The sequence below is a fragment of the Podarcis muralis genome, chromosome 8, assembly GCF_964188315.1.
Source record: "Podarcis muralis chromosome 8, rPodMur119.hap1.1, whole genome shotgun sequence".
Lineage (NCBI taxonomy): Eukaryota > Metazoa > Chordata > Lepidosauria > Squamata > Lacertidae > Podarcis > Podarcis muralis.
In genome coordinates this window covers 39,261,604-39,281,855 of record NC_135662.1, presented here as the reverse complement: position 1 = coordinate 39,281,855, position 20,252 = coordinate 39,261,604, and the positions used below count along the sequence as shown (strand labels likewise).

The window sequence follows — 20,252 nt, the reverse complement described above, 5'->3', positions numbered from 1 at the left end:
GTGCAGTAATGTGTATCTTTGTCATCGAGTGTCTATTTATAGCGCCCCTATATCCAGAGCAAAGAGCTCAGGGTTACATACAGTTCACAAGATTTCCAGAAGTTTTGAAACTCTTGGACATTAAATGTAGATTGAATTCTACAATTATTCTTCTATGGAATTACAAAGAAGAGTTAGGAAGATACTGTGCATGAAGAAAAATGGTTAGAACAAACACTATTTTGCCTTGTCCCAAGCAATTTATTTGAACCATTTTACTTAGATGTTTTGCTGTGCAAACATGAACTCTCATTAGAATTATGAGCTTTGCCATACACTGAAAGTTTCAGAATGCTGTTTCTTTTGAAATAATACAGGCATTTTATATTCATACAAATTATCTTATACATTTAAATTTAAAATTTACAAGAACAGTCTTGGATAGAACTGTCGTACCACACGGGCATTTAAAAAGCATGCAGACCATTTAGACATTTACAGGTTCAAATCTTTATTGTTTGAAAATTCTACGTGTCTTTTACAATACAATAATTTGTTACTTCAATGACCTTTTCATAGTTAATGTACAATGGATTCTTTTTTTCCTGAACCTCAGCCATGAAATATAATTTTATCAATATGATTTTTCTAAATAGATTAATACAAGACTTCTCTGTGGATTGGGAAGGTACAGGTGCTTCTTTTAAATACAAGAGCACATCTGCTTCCCTTCAAAATTCTGTGATCAATCCTTTGAAAAAGCTTTACCTATTGCTGTTTCGTATCAGTCCAACATTTTTCTTCTCTCTCTCTCTTCTATTAAAGGGCTTTGTAACACCAGTTGCAGTAGTTACCTTTTCATTTACTGAGGCAAACTCATGTTGAAGAAACTTATGATTATCTGCATGCAATGAACACTCCTCTTTAAATAACTGATGAATTTATACATATTATAAAGAATCTGTTAAAGAGTGCAAGTATTTTGATAATGATTTCACAAAAGGTCATATGCTGGTAATAATGGTAGCTAACATTTAACACCTAATAGGAACTAATGTATATTTAACAGGCTATTAGCATGGCTAGTAAATAAGCCATGATATGTAAGATTTGCCCTTTCAGAAAATGAACTCATTTGGTCCACACTTCTAAAGTTATCCAGGTAAAAAAATTGGAACAGTTAGGCCAGACGTTGTGATGAAATCCTTGTTTCTAAAATGTAACACATTAAAAAGGAAGAAGGGAGGGGGGCGACAGTATTACATTGTGGAGCATTGTCATGGGACCTCAGTATAAAAAGATGATGGCCTGCTACTTGGGAGTGGTGAATGAGCACTGAAGGCCAGGCCAGAAAAAAATGGTGATGAGGAGTTTCCATCATGTGTTATACTTTCTTGTTCCATGGCACTGCTTTTACTCTGTAGAATTTTGTACCCAAAGGAACTTTAAATCTGTTTTGTGCCTAAGCAAAAACAAAAACACACATATGCAAAGAATTATTTGAAATATACCAGAGCTAGTCAGAAGACAATACTTTTTCATCTCATTTATTGGCAGACGTGGTTGAGCTGGGAGCTGCATGGCATTTCCGCTGTGAATGGGCAATGCAACTAAATCTACCCAATTTAACAGAATAAGATATTTAAGTGAAACCGAATCTCCTTTTGAGGTAAATTACTATTTCACCATCTAGTGGGCTATGGGTAAAAAAATGTAATTTTGTGACACCTCAAAGCACTTGCTTCTTGATTAGCAGCTCAGCTCAGCAAATTACTAAAGTACTTGCCCGAAGATAATTAAAAGTATTTCATGGTTAGCCAAGCTTTTAGACTTAAGTTGATCCAGAGCACTTTCATAAAAAATAGTAGTGTTGATGGCTATGATATGTGAGGGATGAATTAAAAAGTTAACAATTACTTTATTTTTTCGTGTATAAGACTAGGTTTCCCCCCTAAAAAATAATGTCAAAAATTAGGGGGCGTCTTATACAGAGATACATCTCCCCCCCTTTTTTCTTAAATCTGAGTCCCCCAAAATAGGGGGCATCCTACAGACTGAAAAATATGGTACTTTAAGTATTACTCCTACAACTGAGTTTAAAACAGAGTTATGAGTAAGAATGAGGGTAAAGTTCCCTCTTAACTAAAAGGAACTCTTGCAACTATTTTCAATGAGCCATGCTGAAACTGAATATGTATCCTTACCTTTTTTGCCTGACAATATTCCTTTTCCATCACTTTTCCCAACACCCAGGGTCTTCGAGATGCTCCTGAAGCTGGAAGGAGAATATTTATTACTTGTGGCATGATAATATCCAAACTACTTTAGGCACAACATCGTCCATGGCCATTTATCTAGCAGGCACATTATAATCTTAATTTTAACTATCTGACGGAATAAAAAACTTCCATATACAAAATGTTACCTCAAATTGGTACAATATTCTAAACTCACAATCTTGTATTTAAATTTGAAAAAGCGTAAATGAATTTGAAAAAGCCTAAATGGCAAAAATGTTTATAGTGGCATATTGTCATCTTTTTGCGACATACAGTGGTACCTCTGGATATGAACGGGATCCGTTCCGGATCCCTGTTCGCATCCTGAAGTGAACGCAACCCATGTCTGCGGGTTGCGATTCACCGCTTCCGCGCATGACGTCATTGACCGTCTGCGCATGCTTAAGCGATGAAACCCAGAAGTAACGCGTTCCGTTACTTTCGGGTCGCTGCGGAGTGCAACCCGAAAGCGCTCAACCTGAAGCATATTTAACCCAAGGTATGACTGTACTGACAAAAGAAATTGGTTTATTGTATGGTGCGTAAGAGGGATCTACTCTCACCAAGGAGCAAGAGAAGATAAAAGCAGGCAGGCAACTCACCTTCATCTCTGCTACACTTCAGTTGCCCAACCCAGCACCAAAGAAAACTGCCTTAGGCAACTTTAAAGCTACATGGACATTAATTAGTGGGGCATACTTTGATTCTTCATCTTTTTCATGCCACCTTCCCACAGCTGTCAACTTTTCCCTTTTTTTAAGGGAAATTCCCTTATTCCGAATAGGATTCCTCACAAGAAAAGGGAAAAGTTGACAGCTATGCACCTTCCTCAAATCCACCCACCCACAGATATTGCTTCCCTGCTACTCATTAGAGAAGCAAAGCATTAAACCTCCATCCTCAATGCTGCTCAGCTAATCTGCACAGAACACTTAAGTAGCAGGAGAAAAAAGACTGCGGCTACACCCTCATTCTCCCACTGCTCAGTTCATCGGCAGGAGAGGACAACACAAGCTGCATAAAATTAAAACAGTGGGCTGCACGTAGTATGTGGCAAGGGATTGACCACCTCTGTACTACAGATAGAAACAAAGGGTATGTTTCTTGGTACATATGCATAATGGCTGGGAAATGTGCACATTGCCCAGAAAATGTAAAAAATGCAGTTAGGTTGTATACAATGCCCCACTCAAATACCTTTGGAGATAATACATGGAAAATATGTGTGCAAAATACTATCAACTTGTAAGCATTCAAGAAGTCCTGCTGGAAAGTATATTGACTGGAAAATGTGCACAATTCCCTCTTCATGTTTACATTTTTCATAATATGTGGGAATCATGCACTAGCCAGCGGTTATATATATACTGGCCCCAACACGTATATGTAATACATGCATTCACATGTTCAAACATAAATTTTAAGCAGATTATTGCAAGACTGAATATTGAAATGCACCAGAAGAACATTCTCTCCAGAGTTATGACACTTACCACACTCACCTGGTTTGAGATCCAGTGCAGCAAGAGATTCTGAGTGTAAGAAATACAAAGTTGGGCTAACAGTAAATAATACATAGTTGTCGTGACGTTCATCCAAAATAATGAGAACCAAATCGCCAACCTGAAAACTGGATAAAAAATACAAGGCTCAGAAGAAAAGCAGCACAATTGTATTTTTGTTTACTCAGAGGAAAGCCCTACTAAGTTCAGTGGGCTTCCTCCTGGGAAAGGGACCACAAGATTGCAGCCTGCGTCATTATGCCCTTTACACACTTTGGTGCCGTGATATGCTTTTGAGGCATTGTGTAGTTTTTGCTTTCACCAGCTAGGTATGGACATGTTGCCAGAATCGATGACTTTTGTGTTGAATCAAAGGTGAAATGTTCTGGAAGGCCTGCAGACACTGTATTGGTAGTCAAGATAACCCCAAGCTAATTGGCAGTTGTTGCACGAATGAGCTCATAGATGTTTATATTCACTTGCTTTGATATATGCTAACTGGCTTGCTTTGATGCTGTGCTTATCTGTGGGCTTTGGGGTGCTGGGCTCTAGGCCCAGAGAAGGGAGAAACTTTGGACAGTTGCCACCTATGGCCTCACTGGCCAGGTGTGATGGGAGGTTCTGGGTAAACTCACATATGTTGCTTTGTGCATAAAGGATGTATACATGTCTCCTTGGGTGCGGACAAGCCACCTCCTTACTGCAATGTCCATCCCACTTTTGTAAAGGCTGGGAGACCTGGCAGGCTGGTTGGCTGCAAGTCCCCACCTTTTTTTAAATAAAGCACCAGAACTGGTCACTCTGGCGTTTTTGACATCCTTCTTTGGTATCCCTGCATCTGACCAGTCCCACAAGCCCTCCTTTGGGCCAGTGGATCAGGACAACTTTATAAAACAAACTGCATCCTATTATGCGGTTCAAATCCTCACTTTCAGTTGCACGGTTGTGTGTGGGGAACCTCTACTGGAGAGCACTCCCTTAAGGATGCAGACCAGTATCACTTGAATGACATCAACCAGGTTTTTTGTATTTGGCAGCAAATGTCCCCTCTCTACACACCCACCTATTATGTCTCATAAGCAAGCTGTTTTCAAAGAAACGGTCTAAGGCAAGTTTAATTCTAGGATATTATCTATCCCAACACAAACAATGCATTATTATTTTTTTAAGACATCTGCGGTGGGGCAATTAAATGCTTGCCTAAAAGAATAGGAACAATTAAATAAACCAAGGCAGGGAATTGACTCAATAGCTTTTCAGATATACTGTTTTCAATCTGCACTCAATTAGAACTTTAAAAAGCATTTACCAGAAGAGGAATTTTTTTAAAAAAAGAATTCAATAAAACAGAAAAAAAAATTCCTTGACCATTATTAACACCCATACTTACTCTCTGATTGCAATTTTCTCAGAATGTCTTAGAGACACCGAAGACATGCTTTGAGACATCTGCAAAAATGAGACAGCATTATTATTATCCTTTTCTGAAGGGTTTGTGTGACATATTCTGGCCATAGGGTCACTATTGTAACATATTTCTATTACCACTTATTAGACTGCCTAGGGACACCACCAGACACCAGTGGAAGATTTCCTTTCAGTATGAATGAAAGCTTTAAAGGAATGCTCTTTATCTGGGCCATAGCTGGAGAGCTCTTTAACCAATAGCCTGGATGCAAAACTGGTTCACTCTCCACAGGCTATTTTTGACAGATGAGTGGGGCCACAAAGATTCCTACCAAAAGCACATCTTGCATTGGTGCTAGATTTTTTGCAGGGATCAGCTACACTCAGGAGTTCCAACTGGGAGTCTGCATATGGTGATGATCATTCACCTGTACTGAATTTAACTTTGAATGGCATTAACTGAATAGCTGGTACTGTACTGACCTGCCACTGTGAAACTCAATTTTAAAAACTAAGGCAATGAGGACAGAGGCTCAGTAATGAAACAAAAATGTGTGAATGCACTGGGATGGTGGTGGCAGAAGCAGCAAGTTCCTTTTTACTATTATTTGTATGAGAAAGTGTGTGATGGGAAGGTTGTGACAAGGTTTCTGTGTGAGGATGTGTGTGGCAGTAGGGCATGTATGTGCACGCACACACACATGCATGTAAACACACAGTCCTCAACTTACTGCCAATCCTGCCTACAGCCCCTTGGGGTCAAAAAGGTTGCTCACCCCTATTGTTTGGGCTTGGAGTGAGTACTTCACTCTGAGTCAAATGGGCAAGAATATAACAAGAGTCCTGCTGTGTCAAACCAAAGGTCCAACTAGCTCAGTATGCTGTTCTCACCAGATGCCTATGAAAAGACTGCAAGCAGGACTATTCCCCACACACCCAAATGGAAAGAAAACCTTCAGAAGCTGACCAAATTATGCTCAGCATTCACATTGCTACCAAAAGAGCATGGACACTTACATCAAACACTGAAACCCATATTAAATGACGCATCAAAATCATTTCCACACAATATAAAACTTCTCTTAAAAGTATAGTTTTTCCAAGGACCATTCTGTGCACAACCATTTCAAAGAAACGAACAGAAAGTGATAGGGGGGGATCACTTTTTTTATACAGTATTGTAAAAATCTTTCATGGCATTTTCAGGTCCAAACACCATCAATAAGTTTATTAACATGCTTTCTTATTTCATCCTAATTTTAAACAAGGCTGTTAAAAACTGTGTGCCTCATCACCAGATCTGGTCTTAAGTCTCAATATATAAAATAATTACTTTTATCATCTGTTTTTTCTGTTAGGCTTTCTCTCAAACATATTGGCCTGGATCCAAAGATCTACATGCTCGACAGGGCTATTAAGAGGCAATCAATTTGTGTTACACTTTGTTGACAGTGTAACTTTTTGTCCATATGGAAAATAAAAGCTGAATATATACGCTTTTGTCCGGTCACCCCACACCTTTTAGAATCTTTCCTTTATTTTATGACATTTAAACTCAGGGTTTTTCATAGTCTCAGTCACAAAAATAACATGTTCCAGTGACTCTAGATGAAAGAGGTCTGTTTCCTTACTGCACCTCGTAGATACTAAGAGAGTCCTAAAATAACACTCAATCAATGCAAAACTGAACTTAAATCCTTGCTCTCACAGTACATCCGAGCTGAGAGAATGTACTTCACATCTCTTCTTTATGATGACGTAAATGAAAGGAAGCATTTGCTGATAAAATCTTGGGAGTATCAAGAAAAAATGCAGTCATGCTCTTGGCTGCTACATTAGTTGCTTCAAAACCAAGTAGCAGCTATAATTACCCATGGACTGGCAAAAACTAGCTTTAGATTATTCGTGCTTACTTGTGAAATAATTAAGTTACTGTTTTCCCCTTGTGAAACTTCTGTTACTGACAAAAAACGGTCTTTAAATCATACATCCAACTGCCAAATGCTCTCTTGTAGCTTTGTTATGTTCAGCTGAACACAATTCAATATAAGATATATTAGACTTCACATGAGGGAAAAAGGAAAGTTTGCCATTAAATGAAAGTTTGGCTACAAACATTTAGAAGCAAGTTATTTATATCAGTGAGACGTACTTTTCAAGTAAAAATGGATAGGATTACGTAGGATGGTAGTCAACTCAATAACTGCACTCACACAAGGATTACCATTAACACAATTGGACTATGAGGGTTATGAGAGCCTCAGATCAGATTTAGGGGGTGTACAAGGGGAAGAGAAGGAGAGAACATTTTGTTCTGCTGTTGGAATGATTACTGCAATACTATGTTGGATCCAACCAATAGTATTTTAGAATGCCAGTGAAAAGTATCTCCAGTGAAAACTACTTTTTTACTGCACTTCAACATCATTACTATGCAAAACTATTACTGTATCACTGATTCTTAGTTACAAAGTAATTAGAAACTTTCTATAATACTTCTATTCCTATGAAGTGGTTACAAAATCTCATTAAAGAAACCAGGCAAGACTCCAGCTTGCCTGCTGAATATTCTCTGTTTTGCAGAGCCTTAGGGATGCATCAATAGCAGGAGTAGCCAAAGTGATTTCCTCATGATTTTGCTGGACTATCATTTCCATCAGTCCCAGGCAACATGGCTGACTGACTACAACACCCATCATCCCTGACCGACTACATCTGGAGGGTGCTATGCAGGTTACCCGTTCTAAGGCATGTTCTCTATACTCCCAGCACTCCTTGATGGCTGTACACTGTGGGGAAGGTTCAGCAATGAGGAACAAGCCTTCTTGAAATAATCTTTAATCAAGAATGATTTAATCAATTGATCAATCAAGTCTACTGCCAACCATCCCTAAATGAACACCACTGCATACCTAGTCAGAGTCCTTTACACAAATCACAAACAGAAACATAAATAAATCTAATAAACACTCGTAATGCTGCAATACCAGCAGCTTTCATGAGTGCTATGTGTTCCAGATCCCCATGTAGCCACATCTCCCTGTTATGACATCATGCTTCTAGACTAATGCATCACAATTCTAGATCATACATCTGGGACTACATCAGCTCCTAGCAACTCCCATGGAACTGCTTCTGGCAAGGTTGTTACTCACTATATATTGCTAGCTTTATTTTCAAGCAATACACACACACACACGGACATACATATGAATAATTTCCCCTGTTTCTTTGAAAAACTACTCCCATCCTCAAATTCTGAAATATCTTAGATTTTTTAAAAAGAGAGAAATCAAATAAACAAAAAGGAGGAATATTTGCTCTCCCCACCACTTTGAAAATATTGGTTTAATTATTATTTTTTACTCCTCAACAGTTTTCTTGGGCCTCTCAATTACAAGGATCATCACATCCAAATGTAGCCTGGCTTAACGCTGTATTATAAAGGCATACCCTCTTGAGCTAAGTCTCATTGCCACAAGCCAAGAGTGGCAAAAACCTACCTGTTTAACCACATTTGTTTTCTAAACACATAATTTTGTTATATGCTTACCAATCTTTGATTAAGCCTCTTATTTTCCTCCTCTTTCAACTGCAACGTCTATAAAACAGCATAACACAAACCTTTCAACATTTTGTTTAAATATAGTTTTACATATATTAGTTTTATAACTTCATATGCATGTTTTATATGCATCACAATTATATGCATCACATATGCATATATTAGTTTTATAACTTCATATGCAATTCTATACTTATGTGGGAGAGGATGGTTCATTTATCTCAGTGCGACTTAAAGTCTGAGTAAACAGGTTTAGGATTGTGTTGCTAGAGGCTCAATTTTTTAAAAACACTATAGATGTAAGTATGTGTGTGCGCACAGCTAAGTGTATAACCCCCACTTATTTATTGTGCCACATACTTTAGTGGGTTTGAATATGTTTCAGATCAGATTTGGCCTACTGGAACAGAAATTCATACCAGCTGTGCCATCTATTAAGTATGAACTCAAATAATGGTGTTCATAGCTGAATCATTTTTCTTCCAAGTAGTTACATAACTTGGAAATTCAGCTTTGATTTCGTGAAAGTTAAATTTTCTCTCATTGGCTAGCAAAGAAGTTGCATGATAGAAGAAATTCTCAAATCTTTGATGCTGTTAATTAATTTGGCCCATGGTGTCCGAGCTTCCAAGACACATCCCAACCACAATTTATGACCTGCAGTCTGAGGGCAGGGGAGGAATTTGAAAACAGTCATCTCTACAGATGAGCTCTCCCACCAGCACCACACCAGCTTTGACTGGAGGTGGGTGAGATCCAAGTATTCATCTTCCCTTTTTTACTGGCATATGGCTGGGTAGGCGAGATCTGTATTACAAGTTTAAAAACCAGTCAACACATCTATAACCAGTCATTGTTTGACATCTTTTTAACTACAGGTGTTTGGGGTTCAACCTGGTGCTTTCTGGATACAAAGCATGTGTTACATCCCTGAGTTTTCTCAGTAACCTATGAAATGTGTGTTAATTGGAAAGCCAAAGTAACCACAATAATTCCTATGTTTCTAGTTTTAACGGGAATCAGTTTAAATGTCCTAATATAAAAGGGTAGTATTGACTCTGATCCAATAGTTCTAAGCAGCTAAAATGAGGAAATGCTTTCAGTCATCCAGTTGCAGAATAGCAGCATTAATAGTTGTGTATTCAGTATTACTTAAAAAATGGGACGCGGTTGGCGCTGTGGGTTAAACCACAGAGCCTAGGACTTGCCGATCAGAAGGTCGGCGGTTCGAATCCCCACGACGGGGTGAGCTCCTGTTGCTCAGTCCCTGCTCCTGCCAACCTAGCAGTTCGAAAGCATGTCAAAGTGCAAGTAGTTAAATAGGTACCGCTCCGGCGGGAAGGTAAACGGCGTTTCCGTGCACTGCTCTGGTTCGCCAGAAGCGGCTTAGTCATGCTGGCCACATGACCCGGAAGCTGTACGCCCGCTCCCTTGGCCAATAAAGCGAGATGAGCGCTGCAACCCCAGAGTTGGCCACGACTGGACCTAATGGTCAGGGGTCCCTATACCTATACCTAATAGTTAAAAGGATGTTTGTCAAAGTAAAACTATGGAACTCACTTGATTTAAGAATGGGACAATGAATTTACATTAGTTAAGAATTAATAGGACAATTAACTTACAGATTTTACAGATTACATATAACGCAGTAACAGGTTTGCTCAATAAACAGCAAACATGGTAGCAAGGTAGGCTTATGCAAAAAACAAAAACACAACATGCTCCTGTGAGCAAAGGTCATGCTGCTGTGAGCAGATCTCTGGCTGACCAGGATCCACATGTGCAAACAAGTGCTGCACATGCAGTTCCTGGGCTGGATCTCTGTATCTTGCACTTTGAACTGCACACACAGTTTTTGTCAGTGCTTTGGGAACTGTTTGTGCTATGTCAAATAGCAACTCAGGCTCAGCATGCATCCAAAATAGAATTCAGCGTCATTAAAGCTGCTGTGTATGACTCTGGATAGGACCAATGGATGAATTTGTCTTTCTTCCAAATAAGCATCTTCAAGTATCTTAAAATCAGAGGGTTCAAGGGTGGCATCCAATGCACTCACTCCATTAACACAAGGATATAAGCTTACGCAATGGAACTCTCTCCTCTGCCTGAGCACAACCCACACCCTTCCCAAATCTGGGATAAACTCCCAGAACAGATTTAGGGTGGAGGGGAGTAGAGTTCCATTGTGCTAGAGTAAACACTTGCACTAAGGGAACAAGTCGCTTAGCACTACATTAGATATAGATAGCCCTTACAAACATTCTTACAACAACCTGAAATCACAGGCAAACGTTCCCTAAATAACCAGTAGCGGTATGCATAAGAAAAAAAGGCAATCACAGTGGACAAAAAGTTAGGACTTTTGCTTTTGTTAGCTCCCATGTGGTTCCAGCCCACCTTATTTCAGCAAATATATGACAATACATTAATACATGAAGCTGAACACAGAGGTTCCTAATCTCTCTTGAAGGCAATAAATAGGTAACCAGAGCAAAAAACTACTCACTTTTTCTAACATCATTATCCTCTGTTTTTCCTCTGACAAAATCTGCACATTTTCACTAAAAATAAAATAAGAAACGGTTAACAAGACGCGCAGCTTCATTAATGAGAAAATATGTCAAATAGAGGGTTTTAGTAGATTAATATGTCACAAGAAAATGAAGATAAGCCATATTATATTCATCTTGACATGCTACATTGTGTCTCCAGTGTATCTGACATGCTGTATATTCCACGCTCCTAAATAGCAGGTGACAAAAAGAATGAGGAATCCAAGCAAATGGATTTCACAATGCCTTGGAAAACATGCATGGTATTTTTTATTGTGCTCTTTTGGATTTTCAAAGGCAGTTCAGCAACCATTTTTGAGGTGAGAGAGTCTTTATACCAGGTGAGTTCTCTTTTTAGTTTTCACATGATAACACAGTTCAGGGAAAACACTTCCATGTGCTAATATAGTAGGGATGTCCAGAAGAAATATTCTGGACCTTCCTGGTTGGTTTGAAGAGGGGGTTGCCTTGGGTCAGTGGCTTGTACTGACTTGATGCTTCACTCTGGATCCAAGACATAGGGTAAAAACCAACAACTCCTATGACATCTACAGTATAGTCTAAATTTTCATTTTTTTAGACAGAATTGTATATTTATAGGCACAGCAGTCACTTCTGAGGGAATGAAGCTCTCAGATTTTGGACCCTTTAAAGTCTGAGGTGTTTTTGTTTTCTAAAAAGAGGTCCAATGATTTCTTATGTACTTTTGCAAACAATTTCCATGAACATGACGGAAAAAAGAGGAAAAGGTGCCAGTATATGGTGCCTGCAAAAATTATAGAAGGATGGTGGACGGGTTAGAGTTATGAATAAAGAAAATTATTTGAGGCATTTTAAAAAGAATATTGTTCTCTGCTCAAATTTGAACCAAAGTCACATGCTGCCAAAGCCGAACAAGGTGTAGATGGATGTGTTTTATCCTTCACAGCAAAATAAACAATGTAACTGGAAGGAAAAGGAGAATGCCGATAACCAAAGAAATAAAGATGTCGTTCACAAAACTATATATTCCTCTCTCTGTCTGTCTCTCTGCCTAGTGTTTTCCCATTCCTGAAGAGCTTGGAGATGTAAAAATGTATCCAATCAGATCAAAATATAAATACAAATTCCCTCAAGAATTCCAGGTTGTCCGAAAGCCTTGCACCCACAGCCTATTCACCTCAGATTTGAGTTGCTTCAGATGACAGTGGAGTGGGGGGCATTTTCAAACATTTCAAATAAGAATAAAAAATTCAAAACAATGCCTACTGACATTCAGATACGTATCTATTTCAAGATTTGTGTACTAACTTTACAGCCATCATGCTTGTTTCCAGCGTGGAATCCATTTTTCCTTCTTCTGTGGTATCTGACGTTAAACGCTCAGTTTCTGCTGTAAAATCAGCTGCACAAGCTCCGGGAGGTTCTGAAGGAGGTGGTAAACAGGCTGGTGGAACAAAATTGCTACTTCTCAGCTTATTAAGCTCTTCTTCAAGTTTCTTCTTCTCTTCGAGTAAACAGGCTCGGTCTTCAGAAAGACTTTCAATCAGATCTGAGCGAAAGGCAGCCAACAAGTAATATTCAACATTCTGATATTCTGCAGAGCAATTAATTGGATTCAAACTACATGTACAAAACATTTGCTTACCCTTATCCCTTTCTTGCTGCTGTATTATTGCTTTTAATTTGTCACTAAGATCATTTATTATGTTTTCCTTTTTCATTTTTTCTCTTGTTAGAACAGTGTTAAACGTCGTCTGAAAATACAGAATCAGCATTATTTTAAGCAATACAATGTACATATACATGACATGAAAAAAATAAATAGGTACTGTAACTTTTCAATCTCTGAAGAGGCTACAACATACCAGCTTTGGCCTCCTCCCTCAGCAGCCATCTATCAGAAGCCATTCCATCAGGTACAGGAGAGGGAGAGAGGTAAGACTGAAAGACTGGGAACTTTTGGCTCTGCTTCTTCGTATTTTTTAGTTCCAGCTTGCTTTCCCCACCTCCTTCCCCGTTCCTTTTCTTTTTTGTGCTATACCTCATTAAAACTGTGAGCTGCAGGGACTGTCTTATCATCATCAAAATTTGTAAGCTGCTTTTTGAGCCTTCTTTGACTAAGCAGGGTAAAAATGTTTTTTGGAAATAACAATTAATAGTGATTGATGGATTGATTGATTTTACTTTTTAGAAGCATAAGCCCAGAATGCATCCAATTTTGATGTTCTCCAAGCTGCTCATTTGTCTCCTTGCGCCAGCATCTTTGAGATGTAGTGGCACAATTGCCAAACATGCAATGGAAGTTGTTTGGGACCCCAGTGAAAACTCCACTCAATTGAACAGGGATTGTATAAGAGCAAGCAGTGGCTGTATGTGACATGTCAGAAAACCAGTACTAGCCTGAAATGCTAGGCAATAATCCCTTTGCAAGCTAAAGACATAAGGAAACCATCAAAAGGTCCTGGAATTCTGAGGAATGAGAATTTCTAAGAAGGCTGTGAAAAACATTGGAGCTCCCAGTTACTTTAAAGCATCCTCACAAGTGTATCTAATCTGAAATCTTGAAACAGCCTCGTCTACCTGCTGTTCTGCAGTGAGTGATGTTCGAATGTTTTGCATTTCCTCATTTTTTCTTTTCTCATGTTCTTCAAGCTGCTCCAAAAACTTCACCTTTTCTTCCTGAAGTTTTTCTTGAAGTTCTGCAACTAAGCTTGATGCAGATGATTCAACCGAACTAGGAAAAGGAAAACATTGAAAATTTAAATGACCAGTCCAGGATGGTACGAACAAACTACAAAGGGAAACCTTAAACCTCAATGTCACTTTATCTGGTGTTTCCCTAGTTAAGAAATTCAAAATTCTGACTAGTCAAGGGGAAACATTCCTGATAAATGTACGAAAAAGCTTTTCTTATTTTTTTAAACAAACACAGCAGCAAGATTCTTAGCGCACGGTGTGTTCGCCTTCTTTTGCTTGACTTTGCAGGAGAAAGTTCAGATGTTGTGCAAATAATCGGTGTGTTCATGGAAAGATAGGAGAGTAAAAAAACACAACTAAAAATGAAACTAAATCTTGGTTATAGGAGGAACAATAAATTTAGTTTTGATCTAAACTTGCATTAATCCCTATATTACATTATAATGGGATTGCAAAGATGGAATTCACTATCAAGCAATTTGCTGCTCTAAAGTCAGAGAAATTCAAGCGTTAATAGCTGTCTAAATATACCCTACTACAATAGCAGGCATGGGAGCCTTTGTGAATCAGGTACACCACCAGCATTATTAAAATGCAAAATAATCCAGCTACAGACACATCACACAGTGGTCTTGACATGCCACATAGGGAGCACAATGTATATTCTTGTTTTAACAAGGAGATGGGAAAAACTCTGTAAGAAATGGATCTGCTTTCAATACTGTCTTTCTTGAATATTCTCCAAGATTCATTTCTCATATGTTAAGACAGCTAAATTATTCTATTTGTAAAGTAACATATTAAGTAAGTCATTTCAATTACACAGTAAAAACTCTCAGCTTACTGAGATGATAGTACGGAAACACTTCAGTCCAGTATTACACAATTCCCACGCAATTCAACAAACTCAACTCATGAAAATTACATTTAGAATTTTAAATATGATGAAACAACTTGGCACTAAGCACATTATGTCTTGATGTGGCCATGCCTCACAAACTGGCTTCATCCCCAACAACTGAAAATGTATTATTTTTGCTTTTAAAACTTTGATACCAATGAATGCCTTCCACAATCCCCTGAGAATATAATAAAGCTCGATTTTTTAAAAAAAGTTCTAATCTACAAAATAAGGCTGCAACTCTGTGTTTATTTCCAGATAAGAAACAAAATCCATGTGCCTCCCCTTTCTCCTAATTCCAGGACTTCTGCCAAGGTTACTTTCAAAGAATCTCAGCCTAGCATTATGTTCAAACGAGGAATCCTGGTTAAAAATAAACCCTGCCCTTCCTCCAGCATGCATAGTTCCTTTCCGTCCTCATAACAACTCTGTAAGGTATGTCAGACGGACTCAAGATCTGCCAGGGATCTTGGAACCGGCCTCCTTTCAGTCCTAATCTGACCCTCTAACCAAACAATGGTTCACCACTGTTTGCTTCTGGTGCTTAGCACACCCAGTTGCAGACATGAGAGAAACTGGAAGCTGCATTGTCCCACCACATTCCCACCTGTCCCCCCCTCCTCCAGGCATTCCTACATATGCCCAGATAGGTTAGTCTTTACCTGAACAGTTGCCTGAGCCTGGCTTCTTCTCTTCTTGCTCTATTTGTCCCCAACAATAGCCTTGGACTATCTCTACAGAGCACAGTGCTTTAACCTTCTAAGCAAAGTATTTCAAGGGTTTCCTGGTGATGATAGTCCCTGATTTTGTTGGTGCACATCCTTGTGGATAGGGACAAATAATCTTTTCCTCTGGCCAAGAGGAGTGGTGAGCAGACAGATACTCAAGGATCTTTGCCATGGGGGCACTGGCTCCACTCAACCATGCCCCCAAAGCTTTGGATTGGCTTTATCCCTAGCAAGCACCCCAGATTACTCCTGCATCAAGTGGTCTAAAGTTGTGTACTCTTGGAATGGAGCAAAAGAACAGAGTTCTCTCCCCCCCCCCCCGAGTAAAAGAGAGAGAGTATAAACAGATATATACAGATCTATATAAAATAAAATCTCCCTTGCATCTATCCTATCCCCCTGGACTCTGAACTCGCTCTTTGCTGATTAAAAGGCATGGGGTTGTCCATGTGCAGGGAGAATAAGACATTTTCATATCTCCCCCCCCCCCAACCGCCGCTTTGTGTCTATACAGAGGATGACTGCATGAAATTTCACCCTAGACGGAGAAAGCTGGCTCAACTACTAACAAGATCATTGAAGAAAGTTCCTGTGGCAGTCCATGGCCCAGACTGCACTATGTGAAAAGTTCCACACAAAGAGAAAAATGCAGGCTGCCTAAAGAAAATCATTATGTCTGACTTGACCTGCATGTAACAGTTTTGAGTAGATAATGTCTTGGACTGCTAGTTTGTTGTTGTTGCTGCTGCTGTGGTTTTAAAAAACCTTTACTTCATTAACCCATAATACTTTAATTTACACGGTCAAAAAGACTTACAGTGTCAACAGAAAAAACTTAAATCCATACTAAAACCAACATAAAGTAGATATAAAGTATTAGATAAAGAACCTTGAAAACAACTAAGTAGTTGATCATTAATAAAGCTATCTTAGACTTACTTTTCATTATTCATGTTGAACAAACTATTGACTCATGGAAGAAAATACTTTGAGTGGAGATGGAGGAAGTCAAAGTCTAGCTAGCTGAGTAGGTCAGAGTTGTTGGGCTAATAATGTCAAGGTTGTGAGTGCAGGGTCCATACGAGTTGGGTGGGGTGAGTGGAAGCCTGTGAGATTTTCTTTGGAGTAGAATACATTGTCCACCTGTGCTGGACTGGGTTACACTTTTCCTTATGGCACATTTTGTAGCTTTGGAGTGCTCTAAGATCTGCCACTTACTTAACAGCCTGTGACATCTGTGGTACAAAGTACCTGAGGCTGCTGCACAGTTTTGTGGGTTGTCCAGATACCACTGAATTGTAATATTTTTCTATGAAAATTAGGACAATCTGCATTTTAAAAAACAAAGATATATGATCTAATTTTGCATTGGTGGAATTGGGGATTTTGGGGGGGTATTTCATAAACAAAGCTAAAAAATGAAACTGCCAAGCTTGTCTAATATTTATTTTCAATTGGCATCAATTCATTGTTAATAAACAACTTACAAAACAGGCATTTTTTGCCATGGAAAAATAACCACCCCACATCACTACTGTTGTGAGTGGTGGGACTCCTTGGTGGACAAAGACTGGGTAATTCAAGCTCTAATATCATCCAGTGTGTAAACTACAAGGTGGTGTACATGTGGCTGCAACTGAAGACTACTTGGAGGACCTTGACTATTCCAAGATAGATCACCAAGACCATTGAGCAGAATAGATTTCTTTGGTTTAAACTAGTTTCCCTAGCTCCACTAAAAAAACAACAATGCTGACTTAACCTATAAAGCCACACACGGCTTGCAGTCTGAGGAATAGCCTGATCGCATGTGAACATGTTCACTCATTAATATTTTCCTCCAAAGCCCTTCTCTCTATTCCCCCATTAATAAAAAATTGAAAAGCAGTCAGTGGTATTGCATTTGGTTGTATGGGTCATCTGTTTAAAGAAAAAAACAGTTGAGTTTTCCACTAAGCCAGTAGAAGCCCCTTGTATGAGCCAAAACAGCTTCTTGGATTTGTAGCTCATGTTTTTATTCATTGCAAGCAAATTTTTCTGTCCAGAGAAACTTGGTTGGAAAAAACACACACCTATGCATACACTTCTGTTTCTTCTCCTCCTTCTTCCACTGCCGCCACCCCACATAATCACCATGCTACTAGTGATCACTTGTTGGAAGATCAGCATGCCTGGATTTAGACCCTCCACATCCCCACTCCCTAGGTGATCAACATTAACAAGCCTGATTACTACTTACAGACATATATGTAATTGCTCTTCTATATGCTATCTAATGAAGCGAACAACAGAAGAGCTCTTTCAGTTGCAGGTAAGCAATTGTACATAGCGCTCTCTTATTTCCTGAGGAATGCCCCTTCAGGCATGAGCACTGCATGTATTCAATGCATGAGCATAAATGTCTAATTTATATAAATTGACTATCATAAATGGTGTAACAGCCATAAAATAAATATAGGACATCATTAGACTGCATGATTTTTAACAACTTATCTTCGCTACTGAAAATTAATAATTATAACAAGCATAAATACTTAGCTCTATATCACATCACATTTGAAGATGGCCCATGATATTTCATTTGAGGAAAAGAACATAGGTCATATGTACAAAGAACCTGTTTAGAACATAATTTTAGTTCAGGCTACTTCTGAACTGTAGAAGTGAATACATTTGCCAGATTTTCAGCATCTTAAGTTTTTCAAATATCTGGGTTTTATTTTGGTTGTGACATTGTAGTCTCCAGTGATCTTTGTAAAGTCACTTCAGGCCTCCCAGAAATAAAATATCAGCTGCTCCACTAATCACTTTACTTATAGAAAAGCTGAAACAGTTACCACTATTATTTTGCAACTATATGCTTCAAAAGGTAGGAAATGAAGCCTGAAGTATTTTCTGGAAAAAGTCTGTTACTGCTTTCCTTGAATGCAAATTATGCACACTACGAACGTTCTTAGAATATTATGTTCCAATTTTAACACTGGTCAGTACTTAGAACTGTGCTTAGGTAAACAAACATATTTTTGTGCCACTTTAAAGACTATTAATATTGCTGTTGTATTCGTTTTCATGAACCAGAGTCTGCCATCTGACTAACATGGCAACCCTTCAGGAACAGTTCACTGTATGGCTCTGTTAGAAGTAACGAGAAACCACAGCTTGTTGCTGAAAAATGGACTGTATTGAGGCTTGGGCTTCTACACTCTCCTCTCCCTACAATTTTCCATTTTAAAATAACAGTGGTTCCCTGTGACATCCAAACTCAAATAAAGGTAGTTTGCTTAAATGACAACTTGAGAAGCCACAGTTTAACCTTTGCTTATTTTAATTAACCAAAGTTTAAAACAAATTACAGTTCTTAAGAGTTCTGAAGATACTGTTTAAATTTAAACCAGAAGTTTTTGATCTCCTTTTATGGGTAACAAGAGGGGTGGAGAGGGAGAACCAGGCCTATGTGGAGTGTTCAAATTCCATCCATCAATCAAAAGTTCAATTTCACTCTTGGATAGGGCAGCTTCAAAATCTTTTTAAAAAAACCTAATTCCTAAAAGATATCTGGGGAATAAATGAGTCCTGTCAATAGGAACAAAAACAAGTGCCACGGTTTTTAAGCAGCCCTATAGTTATATTTTAAGAGCACTTTTGTGTAGTATTTTGTCCCTGGTAAACTGCCAGACTGATCTTTAAAAACTCCCCCATGCTGCTTTCCCATTAAAATCAAATTTTAAAAAGCCAGAATCTCAATTGATAAAACTCAGTGACTCTTAAAGCTATTTGTGCGCAGCCAGAAACATTGTTATGAATATCACTTTATGCTGTCAATGACTGATGTTTAAAAACAGAAATATTCTTCCATCATTCACTTAAGGAATTCAGTCTGCTCAGCTTGGACAGATGTATCACTTCCATCTGGCATTCAGTGGAAAACTCCCCTTCATGATCAATAAACATTATGAGCTGGATCCAAAGGTTCCCTTTCACTATGTGGAGAATTCCTTTACTAGAAAAATGAGGGATTCTGCCCTATCAATCAAAAAGAATTTTGAATTTAGATGTGACAGTTTTAAAATAATGCACATTGTGCTTGATTAATGCTGCAAGATTGTGTGAAGGTGCTTCTCTTATCCAACAACTTTTCACCCTAGGGGAAAGGTAATTTTTAAATTCTTTCTTACACACAGCTTGTGTTTAACATAGGGACTCCAATTTCATGGGGTGATTGATTGATTTAGGTCTACCTATCCACTGGAAGATAAAAAAGAAAAAATCTACACCCAACAGGAAGATGTGAAAAGCCGCATTAAGGAGGTTTGAATGAAGTCCTCAACTCAGGAGCTTGAACTATCTAAAAAGAAGCAGAAAAGCTCAGCATTTTTGCAATCACAATGTATACTTACTAGCTTGAATACAGAAGTTCAATAGAAAAAGAACTACGTGCTCCTGAGCATAAGTCATATAATGATGGAATTAGGGATTGGTTTGAGCGAGGGGAAAGGATAAACATATCTAAGGAGACAAGATGCGTCTGAGCAAGAGCAGGAACCATTAATCCAAGAATAGAGAAAACCTATAGTTTGAGATTGCACTTACTCAACTGACTACAAATTATATTAAGCACTGTTGGTTTATTTTATTTCAAACATTAGAGGGCAACTTAATT

The 20,252-nt window shown here is 38.5% G+C and overlaps 1 protein-coding gene across 4 annotated transcripts in view; it reads right to left on the bottom strand.

Moving 5' to 3' along the window:
* Positions 1-473: 473 nt before the first annotated feature.
* RB1CC1 (RB1 inducible coiled-coil 1) overlaps positions 474-20,252 on the bottom strand; it is a 46,256-nt gene continuing 26,477 nt past the window's right edge. For 2 of the 4 annotated variants that reach the window (XM_077933023.1, XM_077933024.1), the window contains exons 16-24: positions 13,847-14,000; positions 12,912-13,020; positions 12,575-12,815; positions 11,239-11,293; positions 8,721-8,768; positions 5,151-5,209; positions 3,752-3,888; positions 2,184-2,254; positions 474-1,441 (exon numbers count right to left, since the gene is read on the bottom strand). In XM_077933023.1, the coding sequence (XP_077789149.1) occupies positions 1,364-1,441; positions 2,184-2,254; positions 3,752-3,888; positions 5,151-5,209; positions 8,721-8,768; positions 11,239-11,293; positions 12,575-12,815; positions 12,912-13,020; positions 13,847-14,000 (952 nt within the window). In that variant the 3' untranslated portion in view covers positions 474-1,363. The remainder of the gene's footprint in view (positions 1,442-2,183; positions 2,255-3,751; positions 3,889-5,150; positions 5,210-8,720; positions 8,769-11,238; positions 11,294-12,574; positions 12,816-12,911; positions 13,021-13,846; positions 14,001-20,252) is intronic. The other 2 variants (XM_028736971.2, XM_077933025.1) reach the window with 2 other exon arrangements.